General features: G+C 36.9%; 1 protein-coding gene across 1 annotated transcript in view; it reads right to left on the bottom strand.

The window, feature by feature from the left end:
- The window catches only part of dph1 (diphthamide biosynthesis 1), an 83,616-nt gene that overhangs the window by 40,184 nt on the left and 18,721 nt on the right, over nt 1–24,711 (bottom strand). The window contains exon 4 of the mRNA XM_028465626.1: nt 5,970–6,091. Coding sequence (XP_028321427.1) covers nt 5,970–6,091 — 122 coding nt within the window. The remainder of the gene's footprint in view (nt 1–5,969; nt 6,092–24,711) is intronic.

The following is a 24,711-nucleotide window of genomic DNA, read 5'->3' as shown; positions in this document are numbered from 1 at the left end:
CAGGTGGAAGGAAAGTGGAGATGGTCTGTAGATGTTGCAGGAGGTGAAGTAGGAAGGTGCCGAGTCATTGCACAATGTGATTTATTCTTAGGTTAACAAATTGTTATATCATGATTTTTTTTTTTGTCAAGAGTCAAAAAGCCACATGAGGCTCCAGAGCTGTAGGTTGCAGACTCCTGGTTTAGATCAAAGCACATTAATGTGTTAGAACGGCACAGTCAGAGTTCAGACCTTAAACTGTTTGAAAATCTCTGGTAAGACTTGAAAAGTGACTTTCACAGATGCTTTCCATCCAATCTGACTGAGCTGTAGCTATAGTGCAAAGAAGAATGGGTAAAATGTAAAGATCTTGATGTGCTAAGATGATAAAAAAAAAAACAGACTTGCAGTTTTGATGGCTCTACAAAGTATGGACTTTATACTTTTGCACACCACACTTTCCAGTTTTGTAGGTTAAAGTGTTAATGTTGAGGTTTTGTGAGACATTCAAGGCCTTGTTTTAGATCCAGCAAGAGCATAATCTTCAATGTATGATCCTTGTCACTGATTATATAAGCAAGCAGTTATTGAGGCACTTTTTATTCCAATTTGAAAAAAGCTTATATGTGCTTAAAACATAGATATTAAATAACATAGTTGTGCTTAGGAGTAATTTTAAAACCACTGCACTGTTATTAAGTGGTGTGACATGAAAGATCATCAATAATCTCATGTGCTGCAATTATTTTGAAGTAAAATAACCTAAGTACTTTCAACATGTGTAGGCAGAGTAATTGAAATAGTCCTCCATGTCAGTTGTTCGCAGGCTACATCAGGGGTGTCAAACTCCTATTAGTTCAGGGGCCAAACATGGATCAGTTTGACCTCAAGAATGTTTTGACCAGAGAGACATGTAAACCCATGTAAATTTGCGATGGTAAAACAGGGGACGGGACCCGGATAAGCAAACTGCTTCTCTCGTCTCCTTTTTCGGCATGTGCAAAAAAGAAAAAAAAATGTAAAAAAAAGTGAATGTAACCATGTCGGAAATAAACTGAATAAATAAATAATAAATAAATAAAAAATAAGTGGGCTGTAGATTTTAGGTGTGAAAAAAGAAGAACTTTAACATTATTGTGCCCTAGTTTTTAATATCAGTTCAATTCACTTAAAAAATTATTGATTTTGTAACCAATTTCTGTGTCATTTGGAGGAATTTTGTGAAATAGTTTATGAGAAAGATTTGGGGAAAAATGTAGTTCTTTCCACAATTTGCAATGAAAAATGACAAAATTCATGTCATATAAATAAAAGATAAAAAATATTGTAAAGTTGGTGAACTTGAGAAATCGACAACTGAATTATTGGGTAATTTACACAATAATTCATGTTTTTTGTCATTTTAACTTCAACCTGCAGGCTGGTTTGAATGAACACAAGTATTTCCAAACCAATAAATAGGTGTACCGTACATATACTAGAGAACTAAGATCTTCTTACAGTAATCAAAACATTTAAAAAAAACACCAATTTGAACAACAAGAAACAAAAAAAGTGAAACAGAACAAAAAAGTCATAATTAGTCTTGTAAAAAAAAAAAAAAAAAAAAAAAAGCCTGATTCAAATAAATGAAGCCAAAAGACACTAAAGCCAGTGCAAAAAATTTAAAGATAAAAACAATGTCACTTTGTTTTATCTTTGTTCTTATCTTTTCAAAGTGAAAATAATTCATATTGTACACCTCTGTACACAGCGAACCTTTGGTCGAACTATCTAACTTTGCAAATGTTGCAGGTGGCCTATAATGATGCTCTGCGTGTGCTTCTCGGGACGCTGAGATGGTCCAGTGCGAGTGAGATGTTTGTCACTGCTGGAATAAACACGTTGCATGCCACACTGCAGATGCTTACGGACAGTTTTATATGTCGTTTGAAAAAATCAGTGAATACAGTAATTGGGTCTCTGGTTGATGTCACCTACAGTGCCTTAATTCACTATCAGTCGAGGATGTGGAGGCACTGGTATAGCTGTCTTTTTAAAGTGACTGTGTAATTGTTATTTCTTGTATTTTTGTTGGTGTTTGTTATATTGCGTCTTTCTGTCTCTTTGGACCTCGAGTCCATAATAAAGTTGAATTGAATTGAACATTCAGTAATATAGTACTGGAAACTTTCCAGTACTATATTGCTGAATTTCAAACCAACAATGTTAATTTGCGATGCAAAGAGTTGTGTCAAAGTGTAGTTGCCAAAGTCATATCAATCACTCTTTTAGTGTACATTTAGTGTACATTAACAAGTATTACAAGCTTAGACTAACTTACATTATAAACTGAGTTTTAAAGGTTGATGAGCATAATCATCGACAGACCGAAAAAAGAGTTGTCTATCCTTTCCTTTTATGAGCAGTATTTTCCCTCTTATCTTTGGCTCTTTGTTCTGACATCTAAAAGAATCCATGATTGAACTCTAAAAAAGTTTGAGTCATGGCAAAGATTTTTTCCAAAAATAAATATTTATACTAGTCCAACACATGGCTTTGTGGTGCTGTAAACACATTCTGAGCCTAAATAAGGCTGCTTTCTCATAGCAAACACTGTAGCAGTGTTGATAATCCTCTGAGGCAGGTGGAAATCAAAGGGGAGCAGGAGCAAAGGGAAGACAGTTTTTCTGCAAGTCAGTTGGCACACAGTATCTTTCATCTTCCACAGGTGGCTGACATGCTGGAAAAGCTGAAGATGATGCCATCATTACAGCGGTTATTGTCAGATTCACTTCCAGCATGAGGCTCTCACGGAGAAAGAACCCTGCATCGATGGTAGTAGCTTTGGTTGTGTTTACACCTTAAATAAAACCTACATTTAATCCAATTTAACCTTGTGCATCCCATCATATATACATACATACATATCTTATCTCTTCTGTAAACACATACCAATCAGCCAGAACATTTAGTTTGCCGTCAGTGAAGTTATTACCGCTCTTATCTTTTGATCGTGTCACCAGATAATGGTTGGAGTATGTGGGGCAGAAAATAAGAATTTTAGAGAAGTTGTATATGTAAAAGACAAGAAAATTGGAAATGGATAAGAACCAAGTTGGGCAAGCACTATTTCATATAAGGCTGAAGTTTTGATTTGATTTTTTTCGAACATGAACACAAACATTTACCACAATGAGAAAATAATATTAACAAAAAATAAAAAATCAAACAGAGCAAAGAGGAAATAAATCCTACACGTGAAGCCTGTACATGTTAGAAAAGGACTAAGAAGAAGTACCAACTTATATGATCCTACCCCTTGTAAAAACAAGTACTATACTTTATTTATATACATTAATCTTCATATGTTATACACCTATTTACACTATAAAAAGACAATTCATGTAAAAAAACACTGAACAAAAATATAAATGCAACACTTTTGTTTTTGCTGCCATTTTTCATGAGCTGAACTCTCTGATCTAAAACATTTTCTATAAACACAAAAGACCAATTTATCTCAACTATTGTTCACATATTTGTCTTAATCTGTGTTAGTGAGCACTTCTCCTTTGCAGAGATAATCTGTCCCACCTCACAGGTGTGGCATATCAAGATGCTGATTAGACAGCATGGTTATTGCACAGGTGTGCCTCAGGATGGCCACAATAAAAGGCCGCTCTAAAATGTGCAGTTTAGCTTTTTTGGGGGGGGGTTTGGTTGGTCAGAAGACCAGTCAGTATCTGGTGTGACCACCATTTGCCTCACGCAGTGCAACACATCTCCTTCACATAGAGTTGATCAGGTTGCTGATTGTGGCCTGTGGAATGTTGGTCCACTCCTCTTCAATGGCTGTGCCAAGTTGCTGGATATTGGCAGGAACGGGAACACACTGTTCTATACACCAATCCAGAGCTTCCCAAACATGCTCAATGGGTGACATGTCCGGTGAGTATGCTGGCCATTCAAGAACAGGAATGTTTTCATCTTCCAGGAACTGTGTACAGATCCTTGCAACATGGGGCCGTGCGTCATCATGCTGCAACATCAGGTGATGGTCACGGATGAATGGCACAACAATGGGCCTCAGGATCTCGTCACAATATTTCTGTGCATTCAAAATGCCATCAATAAAATGCACCTGTGTTGGTTGTCCATAACATCCGACTGTCCATAGCATAACCCATCGCCACCATGGGCCACTCCATCCACAACATTGACATCAGCAAACCTCTCACCCACATGACGCCACACAAGCTGTCTGCCATCTGCCCTGAACAGTGAAAACCAGGATTCATCAGTGAAGAAAACACCTCTTCAACGTGCCAGACGCCATCGAATGTGAGCATTTGCCCACTCAAGTCAGTTATGACGACGAACTGCAGTCAAGTCAAGACCCTGATGAGGACGACAAGCATGCAGATCAGCTTCCCTGAGATGGTTTCTGACAGAAACTGTCTAGGTGGCTGGTCTCAGACGATCATGGAGGTGAACATGCTGGATGTGGAGGTCCTGGGCTGGTGTGGTTACACGTGATCTGCGGTTGTGAGGCCAGATGGATGTACTGCCAAATTCTCTGCAGATGGCTTAGGGCAACAGCTCTGGTGGACATTCCCACGGTCAGCATTCCAACTACACCACCCTCAGAACTTGCGACATCTGTGGCATTGTGCTGTGTGATTAAACTCAATCTGTTTAGAGTGGCCTTTTATTGTGGCCAGCCTGAGGCAAACCTGTGCAATAATCATGCTCTCTAATCAGCATCTTGATATGCCACACCTATGAGGTGGGATGGATTATCTCTGCAAAGGAGAAGTGCTCACTAACACAGATTTAGACAGATTTGTGAACAATATTTGACAGAAATAGGTCCTTTGTGTATATAGAAAATGTTTTAGATCTTTGAGTTCAGCTCATGAAAAATGGAAGCAAAAACAAAAGTGTTGCCTTTTTATTTTTGTTCAGTGTATATCTATATAAATATACACTTCTTATCATCCAACGTTTATCTGTCCAAACATACACATATATATGTATACACACACCTATATATATTTGTTTCCCTTTAACAATAATGCTTCCAGAAAATACATTTTATGTATGTCTTTTTAAATTGCTTTAAATTCAGACTTTTTTTTTTTAATTTCCACACACTAACTGTTCCACAACCTGGTTATTCCGAGATGGCAGCTCCTGTGATTCATTAGTAGATAGAATGCTGCCAAACAAACACACAACATACAAACTGCCAAAGAAGTTAATAAATATTTCACAGAAAGTTGTCAGAATCCAGAAACTATTGCATCTTGACGCACACTGTTAGAATGCTAACGCTGACCCAACAATAGGCCGGTCACATTCACAACTAAACTATAAAGTAAGTGAAGAAGTTGGTCTGATCTGATTCTAAAGGCTGATGAAAGTCAAACCCTGTGCTTATTTATTTTCTTAATAATCAATAAAAACTGCATCATCTATACAAAAGCGAGCACAAACATATGAAGGCGTAGTACAGCAGCAGCACGTACATTTGGTTACATTAAAATTCTGCCAGTCGGTGCTGGTATTTGAGAGACTCAAGCTGCTTCGGCAGAGATGTACTGAAACTATTGATTTAACATTTCCTTCTATGTCTTGCAAGAGACAGTGTACAGAGGCGAAGGTGAAGGTCCTCCAGAAGTGCTTCAGGTTGCAAAGGACACCTCTAATGCATGTTGCCCATTGATCTGCTGGGAAAATGTGATGCCCAGGCTCCAAAGGTCTGACATGCTCTCAATACTTGAGTGCTCACACTACACTAACTAGTTACGCTTTCTAAAGGATCAATAGTTCTGTCTGCTCCTCAGCCTTTCCCTCAATGCAACCCACTCTCAGTATACAGGTTGGGGTCTTAGTTTGAGTGAGTGAGTGAGTGAGTGAGTGAGTGAGTGAGTGAGTGAGTGAGTGAGTGAGTGAGTGAGTGAGTGAGTGAGTAACAAACAGTCTAAGCAGGTGGTAGAGAAACTCACTGAGACAACTGTGGCCGTAGTGCACCATGAAATCAGCTCCCAGGGCTCTGGCAGTGAAATCATCCACGCAGCAGGCGCCGTACGTCACGTCGCCCATCACGATAGTATCTGCCTCTGTGAACCTGGAATGCAATCACAAACAAACTATAACAATAGTGAGGATGCATATGCTATGAATCCGCACTAATAAGTAATATCCACAAACATATTCACCCAATGCAGTGTGTCAACACTGATTGATTCTCATACTTAGGCAGATACAGTGGATTTGGAAGCTCAAAGCGATCAATTTCCATTCACTTGCTGCTGATTGACTCAGTACAAAGTCTGACAGCAATGATTGGGTCAACCTATGAATGTATTTGTTGATGACTGAGGAACATTTTCTAAAGGGCAGTGAGTGGATTAACATTTAACATTAGAAGTCCCAGGATTTTCCAGACTCCCTCTCAGGTCCTGGCAATGGCTCAAAAGACCCTCAACCCAAACTGAAACTGACAATCAGCATCCTTTCATTTGTAAATGTGACCATTGCTGGAGGAATCAGGGGAGGGGGAGATGAGAGACTGACTCACACAGAGAGTTCCAAACATGGAGGTGGAAAGGAATTTTTTCACACCTTACAAACCTTTTCACTCACTCGCTATGGTTCAGTACTTCCGTATTAGGTCAAAGGTCAAGAGCGATAAAGTCACCTTAGCTGACTGTAAACAGTGACATAATTACAAAAAAGTGGTATCGGTTTCCGAGGTAGAAATGCTGAGTTAGCTGCTAAAGCTAATGCTGCACACAAGCTAAAAAATCTGTTTTTTTCTGGCTTTTCAACAGTGATCAACTGTCATTGCTGTTTCACTTATTGACTTGTCCATCTTGTGCACTTCCTTCAAATTTGTAAAATAATATCTTAATAAAAATAAACACGGACCTGGTTAGAAAATGGTGTACCTCGTAAATTTACATTTTCAAAGTGAAACTCATACGGTGCTTTTCACTTTGGGAAATCTCGCTTTACTATCAATAAAAACAATATATTTTATTTATAAGCGCATTTCAAAAACTCAAAAACACTTTACAGTTGTTAAAACTTAAAAAGTAAATAAAATAAAAAAACTACCAACAATAAAGGTAAATATAGAAAATACAGGAGTAGGAAGCAGAGGAGCTCTAGCTATAATACTGCGTCGGGTATGAGTATCATCAGCAAGAACTGAAAAAAAGTGGCTCCCCTCCTGTCGTGCCTTGTTTACATAACAAAAGCGTCTGTTTGCAGCTTAGGAGAAGGCGTTAGGTAAAAGCCTTCCGCTCAAGTGACCATTCTGTGGGCTCCATAGGTATAAATATAAAATGACCCATCAATGGGGCTTATAGTGTTAAGAAAGTCGGCTTGAAATTGGAGGGTCACCGGTTTGAATCCAACCTGGACTATCACTGTGGGATGTTGAAGTAAGAAGAAGGGTTCTCGGCAGCGCTGTTGAGCGTAGGGGCCTCCTACGCTCCTCTACAAAGTGGTGTACCCCCCACATTGTGTTTTGACAAGGGTAGGGGGGTTCTCTGTTGGTTTTCCCTTTTTTTTTTCCTGTTGTTTTTTTCTTTTTTCAATCGTTATTGGAGGACCTATATCTCTCTAACTACATTTATCATAACCCTTCACCGATTCAACAAATCACTTTTGGCTTTATAGTAAGGCAGTAATAAAAACTTTAGCTTTACTTCACAAAATTTGGCTCACTGGCGCACCGCGTGATCCCCCTAGGCTGTATAAAAAATAAAATAAAAAAAAAACCTGAACCTTAACTGCTGGTGTTGTACACTTCACAAGATTACAACTACATTTAGCATGCTCTTTTATCCAAACCAAAGTGCAAAATTGTATGATAAAGCTCAAGTCAGCAAGATAAGGGTATTGGGTCATCAGTTATTCAGGTGCAAAAAAAGAGGGTGCAGAACAAATAAAAAAAAAAATACATGTCTAGACAAGCATTAATATTAAGGTTTGGAATGGCCTGTTTCGGAATATCTGTGACCCAGATTCACAGCACATCTGCCTTGAAACCGGACAGAAAACCTCAGCATCAGTTAATGCTTTCAGCACAACAATAACATTTTCAGATGAGATGCTTTGCGCAGCATGTGGGTTGTGAAAATGTAGTGCAGAGAGTGTGGGCTTAATGTTCCATTTTGTAGTTGTAAGATGTTAAAAAATATATATATATTGAAAAGAAAACTTACAAATTGCACAGGCACCTGTAGACCCAGAGCTGTTAGAAATAATGGTGGCTTGCACAGCTTTAAACAGGCCTTTCTTTTTATTGCCATTTATGAATAAATCAAAACGCTAAATCATGCGTTAATGGTTGAACAGAGTAAAGACAGGGTCTGAAAGCTAAAAGAAAAATTAGAGGAGGAAGTTGCACAGTCAAAGAGGAAAGGAGGATAAATGAAAAGGAGGTTTTAAAGGTGGTTATTGCCAGGTAGATGCAGCTGCATTCTGACAGATTTAGGCTACACATAAGGGGTAGAAAAGAAACGAGACGGAGGGTTTGGTGAGGAGACGTTGGATGATAAACAGTCACAGAACAGCATCTTCTGCAAAAAGAAGGTTCCCAGTAATATATCAACCGTTACACAATCCTTCACCAAACTTTCTTTTTTCCCTTTTCTTCATATCTTTTCATCCTAACTCCTTTAATGGCTCCTCTGGTGTGAAGTTCCTAGTTTTGGGGTTGAGTTATCCTTTAAATCAGTGGTTCTTAACTTCATTGAAAGGACTGAACTCTACAAGCTTTATCAGTGCATTTACCAAACCTTTCGTAATTAGAAAAATGAAATGCGATTTCTTTAAAGTTTAAAGCATGAGTATATATTTTATTTGGACATGCAAACAAAAGCCTGAGCTGATTATTTTTTTTTTGCATTTTTTCAAAACAATTAAATCAATATTTAAAATTAAAATCTAACATTGTTATCTTAAAGGGCACATGACTGTCAAATGATGCTCAGTTTATCTTACGGTTACCGTCATTTTTACTTCTACCCAGAGTTGCTGAAATCAGGTTAAGAACCACAGCTTTCACCTTAAAATAGTCAACTCTTCCCCACCCCTTCCACCGTCCTACCCTGACTCCCCCTTCCCTGTTCCCTTCCCCCTCACCTTGGTGCAACACTGCCCTCTCTTTTTATATTCTCCCTCTAATCAAGTTTTTGTTCCCCTTCCCTAGGGTGGGCTGGTGATGGTCACAATTATGCAATAAAATAAACTAATTTTCTATTAATTGCAATAATAAAACATGCATTGCGGTTGCAAAAAAGATTGCACTACATGTATAGTGTTGAACTCCGACAGCATGTGCAGACAAGGCAAAAAAAAAAAAAGCCAAAAAAGACTGCTTTAAATGATCCAACCAATTATGCTCATCACTGATCATTTACATTTGTAAATGTGTGTCTGCTTGAGCTTCAGCAAACATAACGTACTAATCCAAGAAAGACATTTATGGTTCTCCAGAAAATGTATAATCACATTCAGGTTCAATCAAAGTTGCTAGACAGATACACAAAAATCCTTATGCTCTCCAGGTCCTTGTGTGCTGACTTTGTCAAAAGTTGCATAAAAGAAAATCTACATTTATGCTAAAAAAAAAAAACACTCTACCCATTGAGAACAAAATACTACGCCTTCCAATCTACAGCAGATGCTGCAGAACCATTTACAATTCAAAACATAACCCTACAGAAGATTACTCTATCTAATCAGTCATTTAGCTTCCATAAATATCATCACACCATCTCAACTGGCAGTGCACGACAAATCTAGTTATTTCCAGAGTAGGTACACAGAAATTTCATGGTAATAAATGCTGCAAATCCGATTAAGAGGCTGATATGAGATGTGTGATGCTACTGGGACACAGAAAGTAATTATCGGGCACCATATAGTCCCACGTCCCCCAGGGAGAGAGGAAATAAAGGAGAGGGTGATGAAAGACTGTAAGGCCATTAAAAGAGGAAGGCATAAGGAAAAGTTTATCAGTGTTAACTCAAAATCCCAATAGAGGATACAGTACATTACATGTTCACTGAGTTTATATAAAGTCCAGGTGTCCTCTGGTTTCTCTTCATTTAAATAAATTTATCCTTCCTTCTAATTCTCTCCATTTCTGTCCTTATAGCCACGTGTCGTGTGCTTTTTTTGTGCTACATCTCAAGAGTACTCATTCTAGCCATTCCAGCTGAAAGGTCATTAAGATCTAATTAAGATGTCAGAGAAGCTTATGAGCTCCATAACAACTCTAGATAATTAGCTCTTTAGCATATAGTTCAATATGTGTGAGAAGCTGCCGATTTGAATCAGTATCACAAAAACCTCTGAGTGCTGTTTCCCCCATTATGTATGCAGACACACGGCAACATGTGTACACTCTCACACTGTCTGTGCAATGGATACAAGCTCATTGTATCTCTTTTAATCAACAGGTTAAGAAGCAGAGGTGTTTCACATAAACAGCTTCACCACTCAGAGGGTTTTTCTCCCCAAGCAGCAAAAACAGGAAATCTGGGGATCATATCCTTATCATTGACATTGAAAGGAATTTATTCTGCTGCTGCCATTAATCAATGACTTGTTGACACCAGAGATGAGAGGAAATATTCTCCCGTCTGTCCATGATTCACACAAAAGCAATAAAATTAATGAAAGTAACTGGATGGAACAGGTTTTCCCCATGTGGCTCAATCTTTGTGGCTCTTTTGGACTAAGAAAAAGAACTATAGTTTCTGAAGATGAATGGAAAGTTCTTGTGTAAAACTAATACGACGTCAATAAATGAAATTTTAGGGAACAATGTGCAAATGAAGAAGGAAACTTTCAAAGCCTTAAACAAGATTAGACTATGCTTTTCATTGTGGAATACTGCTGGTATTAATTAGGGATGTCCCAATACAACTTTAGCAACTTCCGATTCGATACCGTTATGACAGCCTTGCATATTAACCGATACCGATATCGATCCGATATCAGGACAAATTATACATACTTTTATTACTTATTTTGTAGTGTGGAATGTTAGAAAAGCCTTGATCAAGTGATGTTACTCAGACAGAGAACAATAGTCAGCAGTAGGTATTATAAAAACTGACTATTTATTATTAACCAATTGGTTACATACATTTTAACCTTAACATAATATCTACAGTATTCTACAACTGAATAAATATAATATATATTGGAGATTTTAGATGCAGTCTGATAAAATCGATATTCGTTTTCTGGCTAATATCGGACCGATATCCGATATCAATATTGGATCGGGACACCCCTAGTATTAATGATAAATATTGTATTTTCAATGAAGTTGTGTCATTAAGCCAGCTATCTTATTAGGTTTTTTTGGTTAGCATTTGCAATTGTTTTATTGTTTTATTTTTGCATTTGTGTTAAGTCTGCCAGTGCTACCACAAACAAATATACTTTTTTAGAATATTACCGAACATTCTCACAAAGCCCAGTGTTGTAAACTCAAGATTTTCATTCATAAACAGTGTAGTTTTATAATTGACAAGTGATTTTACAGCCAAATGCTTTATTTATTTTTAAACTGCAATTTTTTTTTATCCTGACCATTAAACTGAGTGCAGCCTTGATTTAAACTCCTTAACTGGAATTACCATCTTATTATTTTCACTCTGCTGCTTGAGTTTCAATCTCCAGATCAAGCTAAACCTTCAGCTTAATGCCACTGATGCACCAACCAACCAGAAACGCTGATTGAAATGCATATGGTTTAGGATATTTATGCTAATTTACATATCTTAGTTCCTGAGAGCCTCTATCAAGCATGTTTTTTAATACCACCCTGCTTCAACACACCTGATCTGTCATAGTTTGCCCTTTATTTGGCTTTTTGCCACCAAAAACAATCAGTCGTGTTGTAATGGTTAAGTGCGACTAGAATATTGTGGAAGCCAAGAGTGTTAAATTTCTCCATTCATTTCAGATGAAAACCCTGTCCAGGGAGATGGAAGTTTGCTTAATGTCTGAACACATAATTATTAAATACCTCCATAAATAATACCTCCAAAATCCAAAGCTTCAGAAGAGTCACTTCCTGTAGGATTTGGAGAAAATTCTAGGTTGAACTTTTGCACAGTTCCAGTGACTTCTCATCTAAATCCCCTCCACGACTTTAATATTTATAATTAGTCCTGGCCAATAAATGTTACCAACTAATCTACATAACAGCTGTCTACCATGTATTCAGCTCCCATTTTCATATTTATTCAAAATTCTCATGTAGGCACAATGACCCAATCTTCAAAAATGAAGGAAAAAAACTATATATCAATTCTAATCCTTAACTATCCACTGAATACTGCCTTTTAAATTATACTCTGCCTGTTTTCTACTCCTTACATATTATAAATGCAGGGGGAAAATAATTATTAAATCATGTCTGGGACTATCATATTCCTTCAGTTCATTCTGCACTTGTTTACACTAAAATAAAGAATATTGAAAGTTTTAATGAAGATCTACAAAGCTGTTATTATTCAGCTGATGATTTCAACTGGAATATAACCGCAGACTGCCTCGGCTACATCAATCATTTCATACCAAAGCAGTAAAACAATCCCTATAAATGTAATTTCTTTGTTTTCTTGGTGATTAGTACATTGAGTGTTTTGAGTTTCCTTTTTTTTAAAAAAGTAAATAATGAACTGCATTTAAATTATAAATGAGATATTTATTCATTTAAAGCTAAAAACTTAGTGGTTCCAGCAATTTCTTTTTTAATAATATGTTAAGAAACCTCAACATAACAAAAAAACTTGCTGGAATTATGTGGAAGTCACACATCAAAGCAATCAGCAGACACCTCTGAAGAAGACTGGCAGTTGACAGTCGAAACATGTCAGGTAGAGGTGTGCCAAAATATAGATACAACGATATATCGTGAGGTTTATAGATTACTGCCGCCAAATATTGTTTTTTTTTATTTTTTTGTTATTGCAACATACAAGACATGAGGAAAACAATTCACAGTGTAAGTACATGATACACAGAGATAATGCAGCACGTATATGTATGTTGATACGTTCACACCAAACGCATTTCGGGAGTGAAAATCGTGCCTAACTCGCATATTTGGACGCTTGTGCTCATTGAATACAAACGCTTGTCACCAGTGTCGAAAATTCTCGGGATGCGCATCCACCACGTCGAGGGGAGGGGCTTCTCTGTTGCCGGTGGTGTTCATAGAATGGATGATATTGTGGTGATCAGTTACGTTCATAATTCACCCAGTGACTGTGAAGTGGAGGAGAACATTGCGTGAAGGCGGTGTTTCCAGTCAGATGTATTTTGGTGTGACTCAGTGTGTGCACTGTGATGTCAGAGGACTATAGAGAAGTGTGGCGGACGCACGTCAAAAGCGTCTGCTGCGTGAAAAGCTTCAAAACGTGCCGCACAGGAGGCGCAGGACACATAGCGGGACCTCCGACGCTCCCTAGAGGTGCGTCCACCATGTATTGTAATTGTAAACCTGCTGCTTTTGAGGCTTTCAATGAATTTGGTGTGAATGCGCCGTGTGTGTGTGTGTGTGCTTGCGTAATTCAGAATTTAATTTACATTAATAATTAAGTGTTTACAAGGTCATTTTGAAGATGATTTAACTTTTATTCTCAATTAAAGAGGAATTAAAGCTCCCATGTAAACGTGAGTGTCTCAAAGTGTTTCTCCAGGCATAATTTCATGCTGGTGCATTGTTTTCCCCCAAACACAACCTCATTTGGCCATCCATGAAAAAGCTACTTAACCTCCCCCTTTTCTATAGCAATACATACTTCCTATGGGCACTGCACTAAAGTATTAATGAAAACTTGTTTCGATTGTGTTGAAAACATTGGAATGAGTGCTTTTTTCTTCACCCTATTCCATATTCAACAATGGTAGGGTAAACTATACCACGAAAAAAAGTATAATGGATTTCAGGTTTGATATTTCGGTTGACGTTCCATGGAAGCTTTAAAAATAAATAACATTTTAAAATCCTGTAATACCTGTTTAATACACTGGTTGATGTGTGCTTTGTAAAGTGTTGTTATAGTGTGCTTCCACACATTTGAATAATGGAGCAAAATGTATAATAAATGTACACAATAATTAACTAAATTATGTTTTTAAACATTTAAACAAAAGCAAAGTAGGAAGTTGTTAGTTGATTTATGGATTTTATGACTGATTCTGAATCAGACACCCAGACTGAATACTTGAAGCTCTGTACAACCTTGACTGACTCTGGCTGGATGTGTGAAATGAAAATGAAGGATTATGCCTGAGCAGAAGCTGCTCCATGATTCCACAGAGGAGAGCGTATGCATGGTTTTTTTTATATCCACTGCAGTCAGAGTGGTTCTCGACACAAGTGTTCAGCAGGTAAGGGTTCAATGCGTCCTGTTTATTAGTAGCAGAAGAAGAAATCCTTTATGTGGTGCAGGCTCGAGGTTTCTCTTTATAGCCCACGTCATCTGACCAGGGTTGGGGCCAATTCCATTTTTTAGTTACCATTACATTTTCAATTACAATTCCAGTGACCAGCATTTTTCCAATTACATCTAGTTCATAATTATTTCTTTATTCTCAGAAAGTCAATTACATTCTTAATTACTAAAGTTCAATTACTGAGCCTGAAATAAATAACCTAATAAAAGTTAACCTTTCTCTAGTGTTAGCTTACTGTTAGCATCTCTTATGATAACAGGTTCTAAATCAGCTGTAAAATACACTAAAAACAAATATCACATTTATTTCCCATCTATTTGTTATATTGTTAAGCTTCCTAATCAATGAAAATGTAATATTTTCGGTGTGGGTGTCTGAGCTTTCTTTGTGTCAGTATAGCCCCAGATTTAATTTTTTTTAAATGGAAAATGCAAGAAAGCTTGATATGAAACATATTTTAACAATTGTTAACTACATATGTGTAGAACTGTACAGAAAACTGTAACATGGTTCCTCAGTTTTGCATTACATCATAATTGACAATTTTTAACAAATTTTCATGGCAACTACAAAGTCAATGATCTGAACTCAATTACAATTTCATTACGATTACGACAGCAATATATTTTTTTTTATTTACAATTACACCATAACTGTACTTGATAATCAATTAGTGTTGGGGTCAATTATATTATAATTTTAAAAATCTCTTTGCTGATGTAATCGAAATTACATTGTAAAGATAATCAACATTATTTACAATTTAAACTCAAACCTGGAGAACCATGTTACAGTAGCTAAGAATTATCAAAATATGTTTCATATAAAGTGGACTTGTCCATTCTCTTTAGGATCATTTCACCAATAAAAATAAATCTGGAGGTTTACTGAAAAAAGGCTCACCAAAAAATATAAATACCAATATTTTCATTGATTAGGAAGCCTAACAAGGTGAACCTTGCCTGCAAAATGGATTCTCCTGGTGTTCACAAACACCAGAATCCATCTGGTGTTGCTCCCAGCTTTGCCTTTCGAATGGACTAGCTGGGCTTCCGCTATTAGCATAGCTCCAAAATAAAAATGGAAAGATGTCGATGCAGGAGGATGTTAACGTGCCCTAAACTCACATACTCATGTTGCAAAAATGGGCAAAAGTCACTCAACGACATATTGACTGCAGCATTACCATCCCAAAAGAAAGTTTTCACCAGCAGAGACTTATTGTTGTTGTAGCAGAGTGATGACATCATTTGTTACTGTGTGATTGGCTAAAACTAATCATGGTGCACAGGCGCTTCACCCAATCAGCTTCAAACATTCTGTTCATGTCCCTCCCTGGTTCCAAAAGGATTCGTCAGACACAGACACAGATCGATGTGGAGAACTCGAGTTAAACGAAGGGCGACACATCAATCTGGATCTTGCCAGGTTATAACAAGTTTACCAAGAGATGAAAAACAAATGAGATGACAGACAATATTTTTTAGTGTATTTTACAGCTGATTTGAGACATGGGTCAAAGCTGACCCGTTGTCATAAGAGATGCTAACAGAAAGCTAACACAAGAAGAAGGATTCATTTTATGGCATCATTTATTAAAGGCTCAGTAACTGTGATCAATTGTAATTGAACTTTAGTCATTGAGAACGTAGTTGTACTTGACTTTCAGGGGAAATATAATAATTATATGGTAATTTTCGTTCTAATTTGAAAAAATGTTTGTCACCAGAATCAGAATTTAGTTGTAGTTGAACATAGATAATTGAAGATGTAATTGTAATTGAAAAATGAAATTAACGCCAACCCTGGACACAGTCCACTATCCAACAATCATGTGTATTTTATTCACTCCATGCAACATTGGCCTGTTTGTGAGTGAGCTCTGGATAAAGTGGGTGGGTACATTTCTTAGAAAGCAGTGGCACTTCCCCATGAATAGTAGTGTTGATAATCAGATTTAAATGTCATATTGTAGTTGAGATAATGTGAGTAAAAGAGAAAGAACAGGATACAAATTAATCTCACAAGACATAGTTTAGGTCCACTAGAGAGAGACTGTTAGGACGAGGAGTCAGACTGAAAGATGAGACTCTCAGTAATAATAGTAAATCTGTAATCTATAATCGGATCCCTGCACATATGACAGAAAATATCCTTTCAAAGTACCCTTTCCAAAAATAAATCTGGCAAGAAGTGAAGGGTAGGAGGATTAAATGATTTCCACTTGGCTGCTAACTGCATTTTCTTTCCTCCACGGTTCTCCCCATCAATTTCACTTAATTTCACTGTCATTCTGTAACAAAAACACTGTTTTCCTCAAGTAATTTTGGACACACAACTCCCGAATAAGATACAACACTTAAATGTAGTCGTTGAGCATTAGCAGTGAGTAAGCAGAAGAGCGAGGCACCGAGAGATGACACTCAGACAGATGTATCAGTACTGCTATTATATAATCCTTTAATTCCCTCAAAAAACATCACCACTGCTATTTGGTTAGTGTCGATTTCATCTATTTTCCATGGCATTTATTCAAAGCCCTGATTTATGGGTCATTATGGAATAGCCCACTGTTTCATCAAGCTGGTGCCCCAACTATACAGCAAACCAGAGCCTTCATCAGCACAGCGGCAGTCTTTTTTTTCTTTTTGCAGGACCCTTATTGATTCTCTGTAAAACAAAGTCCTTTCAGACATCAACTTATGTGATTTTCTATACTTTCAAAAACACAAGCTTGAAAATGCAGCACTCTGAGCTTAGTAATAACAGTAATAACCACATCTTTGCAGCAATTACCAAAGCAAAACAACAATAGGGCCACAACTAGCCTTTTAACTGATGCAGATACTGTTGTTTAAAGGGCAAATCTCTGAGTCAGATCTTATGTAATATCTGTAGATTATGAATCACTAAATCTAAAGCTGCTGTGACACACTGGTCACCAGTCAATTGTGGGCATTAAGACAGAAATCAGGATAAGGACTCATAAGGGGCAGCTTTCGGGTTATTATTAACTTTGCAGCAATACCTCAACACTAAAGCTTATGGTCAATGCTGTTGTCATTTATTCAGCTCTTGTATGGCCCTTATTGATTTTATATTACCAGAGGGAGAGGAACACAAATCCACATAGCTGCTTACGTATTTACTCCAGAACAAAATGCCAAGACCCACAGAAGAAAATAGTAAAAAAAAAACATTTGAGTTTTTGCATGTGTGCCAGAGCTCATTTGGAAGTGGAGTTTTAAATGCCAAATCATGAAACAAGGTTAGAGACAAGTCAGCAATTCATCAAAAAGTTGCATTCAATCTCAAAACCTTAGGACTGATCCCTTTAAATGTTTAAAATCTATACATAGAATTTATTATCAGGTATTTTAACAATCAGATTCCCTGACGGCAAATGCATAAGTTCTCAGTGTGAATGTGCTGAAGCAAGGCCTATTGCAATGTTTCATTACTGCATAGCTAAGATGCATTAAAAGAAACTTACTAAAGGCTCAAACTATGTGTTTAAAAAGCCTCAGAGATCGTTGTCTCATAAACGTGAGACACTGAAAGGTGGCAAAAGTATTCTTCCTTTGTGAGATTGAGAGATTACACCTGGACCGTTTAACATAAACAGGATATCCCACATCACATTTCGTCTTGGTGAGACACTGGAGGATACTTCATTAAGATCCAAGATGTGTTTTTTTTTTTTTTTAATTCAATGGAGTGTCAGGTTGAATGGGCTAGACTTATCACTCTGAAACTGTGAAACAAAACTCGTTATGACTTTGATGAGAAGCGTGAGGGTGAGGATGCACTGAACTCTGCAATGTTTGGCTGAATTTCAAAGAGTCTGAGTCTTAAATCTTTCTCCACACAAAGTCTTGTTCTTTATTTTGTTTGTCAAAGCTGAAAATCCACTTTCACACAAATACGTGGTAGCAAAGGGCATCGAAGTCTTGACAGCACATTTTACTAGCGCTGAGCAATGTAGCCAACGTCATTTTCGTCGTCTTTTTTTTTGAGGAAATTGTTTTTCTTTCACCCCTAGACGGAGGTCTGACAGAGGCCAATGTGTAATTTGTGGCAATGCATGGAGGCTCTTGATCGCTGGACTATTTATATTCTAGTTTCCAATGTTGTAACGCTATTTTACATTTTTGTTCACGTGCCCCCGATGACAATTTGTGTACCCATACCCCACTTTGGGAACCTAGGTCTTAGGCCACCCTGCATGTTCCCCCCGATCTAAATCACAATGACAATAATTGGTCTTCTTAACGTTCCTTTCACCCTCGTAGAAGCAGACGCATTAAACACTCCTGTGCAGTCATCAACCGTAGTGAGCCTGTTAGCGACTGAGCCCTTTCTTTTTTTTTAGTGCTCGTAAAACTAACAGCTTTAATGTGTTTTCTTTCGGCTATTGTAACATTATACCATAAGTCCTCGAGGATACACGTTACGCTGACTATTGCTCTGTTTTTACACAGACTTTTTGGGGGCATAATAAAGTGTGAAAAAGTGTGTAAGAAAATCACATTTTCATGTTGATGTTCATTGTTTTTGTACCCTCATCTGGATTAATTTAATTACCTAATAAGACTAGGATTTTTCCACCTTTTCTCCTTTAACTGCTGTAACATCAGTGGAGTGAAAATTCGAAGACATTTTACAACAAGCTGTAACATTCTTTGAACACATTGGCTTCAGTCTGTGCATATTAAACGGTTCACCATGAGAGCAATTACAAGGAAATTGTGCCTGGAACTGTGCCATTTCAAGTAAAAGCCATTTTTGTTTCAATTATGCTTTAAAAAAGGTAGGGGTGGGGAGCAAACAATACTAAGAGGTAGGAAAAACATAGTTGTTTACATGACCATTACAATAACCATTTCCAAATACAATTTTGTTTGGTTGCTTTTATCCATTTTTGTTATCTTCAGTAATAAAGATAAAAAATCTGATTTTAGCTCCAAAAACAATGTCCCCTCCTCAGTCCTCAACAATGAACAGTTTCATCCTAAAGTGTCCATTCATTTTTTCCCCCTGTATCTCTAGATGGAATCAATTGTACCTTTTAGTGACGGCGAAAGCAATTTCCAGGTTGATATCCTCCAAGACATCGTATTATCTAGTGTCAGCACCAATCATGATGCCCAGTCTTTTAGGGACACAATGAAAGAGATTGTGCCGCCTCATCCTGCACTTATCAGTCATGGTTCATAAAATCTGCAGAATGAATTAAAATAGTCCATCCCTTCTTTACACCTAATACATCAGCATATACCACATACCTTAGATCAGTGGTTCTCAAACTTTTTTGGCTTAAGTACCACATTCTACAATGTTTTGCTCCAAATTCTATGAAAAAACAACTATAAAGCATAATGATGGAATACACATACACATTTTAAAGAATCTCATTCTGTAAATAAGTGGAAAGAAACAGTATTTTGTGCAGTGGTTCCCAACCTTTTTTGGATCGTGACCCCATTTTCATATCAACAATTTCCGGTAAATCCGAATACATTTTTTTCTAGAATTAGTTTTTGATCATGTTTGAGATCAGACATTTTTTTTGTTTACTGCATTTTAGTTGAATTAGAGAAATACAGCTGTTTAAGATTTTGTGTTGTTATAATTAAAAAAAAAAAAAAAAAAAAAAGAATAATAATTTAAAAAACTTAAAAATCTATGAAGATTTTTCTGAAATTTCAGGTAAGGTTGAAAAACACTGATTTAGTGGGTCCTGAATAGATGTATTTCTATAGTTTTTATCATTTCCGGTCATATCATACCTGGGGTGGGACCAAGATTGACACTTTGGTTGTTGATTTTCCACTCTCTCTCTCCGTAAAGTACTTGATGTAGTGCCATCATGTACCCCTAGGGGTGCAAGTACCCCCTATATGAGAAACACTGTACACTTACCCACACAACCATGTTGCACATGTGACCACATGTAGGAACAAACATACATGCTGGCAATCCTACACATTCACTCCTTTATGAATGGAAAAATCTGTTGCCACGACTCAGCTCAGCTGTGCTGTAGGCGCATTGTAAAGTGTGACGATGTGAGGCCATGGAGGCGTTGGAGGCTCCTTCCTACACGGCGCCCTCTTAATGGTGGATTTGACATTTACCACAGGAAGCTGTGGGCTGTTGCTGCTCCTTCTACAAAAATTATTCTGCCGCGCAAGGTACTGACAAAATTAACTTTAGGGAATGAGATGTACATACTGTCACTTGATTTGCCAAAACAAAGCACTTAACAATTTTTATTTGAGTCATTGCACTGATGGTCTGCCTCATCAATAGACAAATGGATTGACAGACAGTGGGATCTTAATTAGAAAGCCCAGATTCAAATAAATGAATATTGGCGCTGTTAGAGCACAATGTAACAATGTTGTTATAAATTAATTAGAAAACATTATAATTGTTGTAAAAACAAAAAATAAATAAAAATAAAAGTCAAAATGTAATAACTGGTTAATAATGTAGAAAAAGTGCTGAGCCCGGAACGTATAAAAAGGTAAAAAAAACCCCAAATGTTACAACTGGTCAATAATGTAGCAATTATTTTTCTAATTTACAGGGTTCCCACACTTTTTTCACAATGATTTATCAAATTGTTTCCAAAATATTTTACCCAAGTTCCATGACTTACTGTAGTTCTGAAAAGCTAAGATTTTTTTTTGCATATGCATTTCCTGGTTTTTATCGTACGCCAGCTGAAGTGATTTTACCTGCGCACAGTTGAATAAATGAGGTGGAGAGTGAATTTGCGCAAACTCATGAGATCTTGTGATTCCCGCTCATTGATGCTGCACTTTCACTTTGAGATAACGCTTAACATCTTTGGGGTTTTACATATTTTAAATATTAAAATATATTTCCAAAACTTTTCCAAAAGATTTAAAATATTCCATGACTTTTCAAGACTGGAAAATCGTTTTTTCAAATACCATAACTTTTCCAGGAACCTCATGACCGTGGGACCCTGAATTCATTAATATTTCTTTCTTGTATGCTGCTGGCCCTGAGAAACTGGACTGACAGATTTTTTTTTTTAGAAAAAGCCTGTTTTCTCAGCTTTTTGCTCTGAAACTGGCTCTATTCAACAGCTGATTACAGAAGAACTAAACTAGCTACAAACATTTTTGTTTTGATGGAAGTAGAAACTTTAATCTTTCAGAATCTGGTGTCACATTTCATAGTCATAGTACAAATATTCTGTGGGTCTTTAAAATGCTGTAAAACGGCTGGCACTGAGGGGGATAGAAATTCTGAAAATGGCTGGCACTGAATGAGTTAACCTTTCCAAAAATGTAGGCATCTACTTACCAATTATATTATTATAACACATTGATTAAAAAGAAAAGAAAAAAAAATCGAAGTTTTGCATCCACAGCTACACATGACTCGCTGCACAACAGCAGCGTATCCCTTTAAATTTCCTCCACTGTCACAACAGCAGTAGCAGTAAATGGTTGTAACTTCATAAAATGATCTTTCATACGAGGAACTACACAGCTGGCATCCCATCAAATGTAGAAAGACATTAAGGTCTGCCGACAGCACATACATCATTGGCTTCCTGCACACAGTTTACACTCTTTGAAAGCTTTCAAGACAGCTTTGAATCAGGAAAGGACAATGTTGCAATAAAACTGACTGTGTGTTGGCTCTATGACAGACTGGCCCTCCTGTCCACTGTGTACCCTGCCACTGTATGATATATCAGGTAAAAGGCAGTAATTTGGTAGTTTCAGATACTGTTGTGATTTAAACTAAGCAAAAAATGTTAAATCCTATTAAAATGTGCTTAGGATGTGTGCGTGTGTCAGTGATTTGTGGTTTCAACCGTAGTGTGTTAACTGCAGTATGGCTGTAATTCTGAGCAGCTTGAACTATAATTCAAAGATTAATCCCACCTTAGCTTTTCCTTCTGAGGATGGCTTACCACTTTCATCCCCAATTAAATATGGAATACAGGATGGTAATGGCAGAGCTGACCAACAATTATAAATTAGTAAATGCAAGATAAAAGCCCTTTAGCAGGCCAAATGCACACTAGCTTGGATTTCTCATTAAACAAACAAAAGAGTGACATACTGGTTTATTCCAAGTACAATACGCACTTTTTATTTGACTAAACATCCAGTAAAATAGTTTTTACTCAATGATTCAATCTTTGAACAGAGAAGCCAAAGTCTAATAATCCCTGATTTGAGATAGTCACGATACTCCTCTGACTTCTGGGCGACAACATGTCGGACTTAGGCGGAAAAGTGAAATTGAATTTTGAGCCCTCCTGCTCCACATTAATAAATGTTATTGCTATTTTGATTTTACATAATATTACACAGTAAAAATATGACTATGAAATGGTTATGTAAATTCTCAAGTTGGCTGTAATATTTAAGACGGAGAGAAAACAATGGGATCTTTAAGATACAATAGGAAATGTTTTGGGATTTAAATGATAAACAAAATAAAGAAATTTTTTAACAATAGAGTCAATATTCATATTTATTTTGCCAAAAATCGATTTATTGAATTTGTAGATAAAAAAAACAATTCTTATTTTGCAAATTTGAGTTTAAAAAAGAAATAATTTTTTTTTTCAATATATATATTTTTTTCCCACCAATTTTTTGGACTTTTTTTGGATTCCGTCCTTGTGGGTTACCGTAGTGCGATGTGAGCCAGCCCCCTCTTTGTTTACATGTGTTTACCCTTTGAGTAGACTATGTGTGTGCCACAGGCATGCTTAATTTTTTATTTGCACTATGCTGAGATGCTAAGGGAAGAGTTTATCATTTTTTTTTTTATTGTAATGTTATATGTTATAAAATATGTAGTTATCTGATTTCTTATTCAGAAAATTGAAGCTTGTGTGAAGTTACTGTTGCACTTTTGCTTAAACCTGGGTTAAAGCTTTAAATTGTTGAATGACTGAGCCTCATTTACTTTTTATTTTGGGATTGTTCTATGCATTTTAACTCTTGAGGACAATCACAGCAATTAAGTTGCACTTTTGACAATATAGCTGATGTCTGCAGTCATTTTTTAGTGCATTAAAAAAAAATCGAATTTTTTTCAGGCAAAATTGCTCAGCACTACCTGTGACATTTCAATATAAATAATGAAAAATTAAATGAAATAAAAACTGCAGAAAACTAGAGACAAGCTTAATCCATCCATCCATTTTCTGACCCACTTGTTCCTTTTTTCCAGGGTCTGTTCTGTTGGTGCATCTCCAGCTCCCATTGGGCGTCAGGCGCGGGTACACCCTGGACAGGGCACCACTCCATCGCAGGGCAACACACTCACACTCACATTCACTCCTACAGGCAATTTCAGAGACTCCAATCAACCTAAAAGTCATGTTTTTGGATTGTGGGAGGAAGATGGAGTACCCAGAGAAAACCCATGCAGCACGGAGAGAACATGCAAACTCCACACAGAAAAAACCCAACAGTCCACCCCAGAGCTTAAACTAAGGAGGTGGACATGCTAACCACTAGGGCTAGGTGATATGGATTTAAATCTTAATATTTTTAACTCAATAAAGCAGTGTTTTTCAACCTTGGGGTCGTAACCCAATGTGGGGTTGCTTGGAATTCAAATGGGGTTGCCTGAAACTTCTAGTAATTGACCGAAAAAAATGTAGTCTAAAATAAAATAACATTTTAGGCTTTATGCTTTTTCAAATTAAAACACCACACACAATCTCAAGCAACTTTGTTCTATACTTCACCTTCTCAAATGTGAATCTAGTTCAAATAAAATACAGTACAAAAATATCTGAACTAGTGCATTTTGTCACTTTGTGCACTAATCCAGCCTAATGTAACACAATATCAAACTTAATAAAAAAAAATAAATTCTAGATATAAAAAATGTCTCTGGGGTCACCAGAAATTTGTGATTTCTGGGGTCACAACTTTCTTTAAGTTGTGAACCATTGCAATAAAGTCTAACTAGAAAAACAACTCTGGGTTAAATTAGCTAATGCACATTTCAGCTGCGCAATATATGCCACTTTTATCTTTTTCGCCTGTAAGGGACAGCACGTGTGAGTGAGTTCTGTTTAGGGGAAGGTCTGAGTTAGGACTCAAGAGCTAAATCCATATTACAAATATTACATTCACTGTATCAATATTACACAATATTGAGAATTCATTTTTTTGTTTGCCTACAAAACAAATAATTAAAAAAAGAACAATGGCAAAAGCAGTAAAA

The sequence above is a fragment of the Gouania willdenowi genome, chromosome 13 (assembly GCF_900634775.1).
Source record: "Gouania willdenowi chromosome 13, fGouWil2.1, whole genome shotgun sequence".
In the NCBI taxonomy this organism is placed as follows: Eukaryota; Metazoa; Chordata; class Actinopteri; order Blenniiformes; family Gobiesocidae; genus Gouania; species Gouania willdenowi.
Note: the sequence above shows the minus strand (reverse complement) of the source record. Positions and strands in the feature narration are given on the sequence as shown.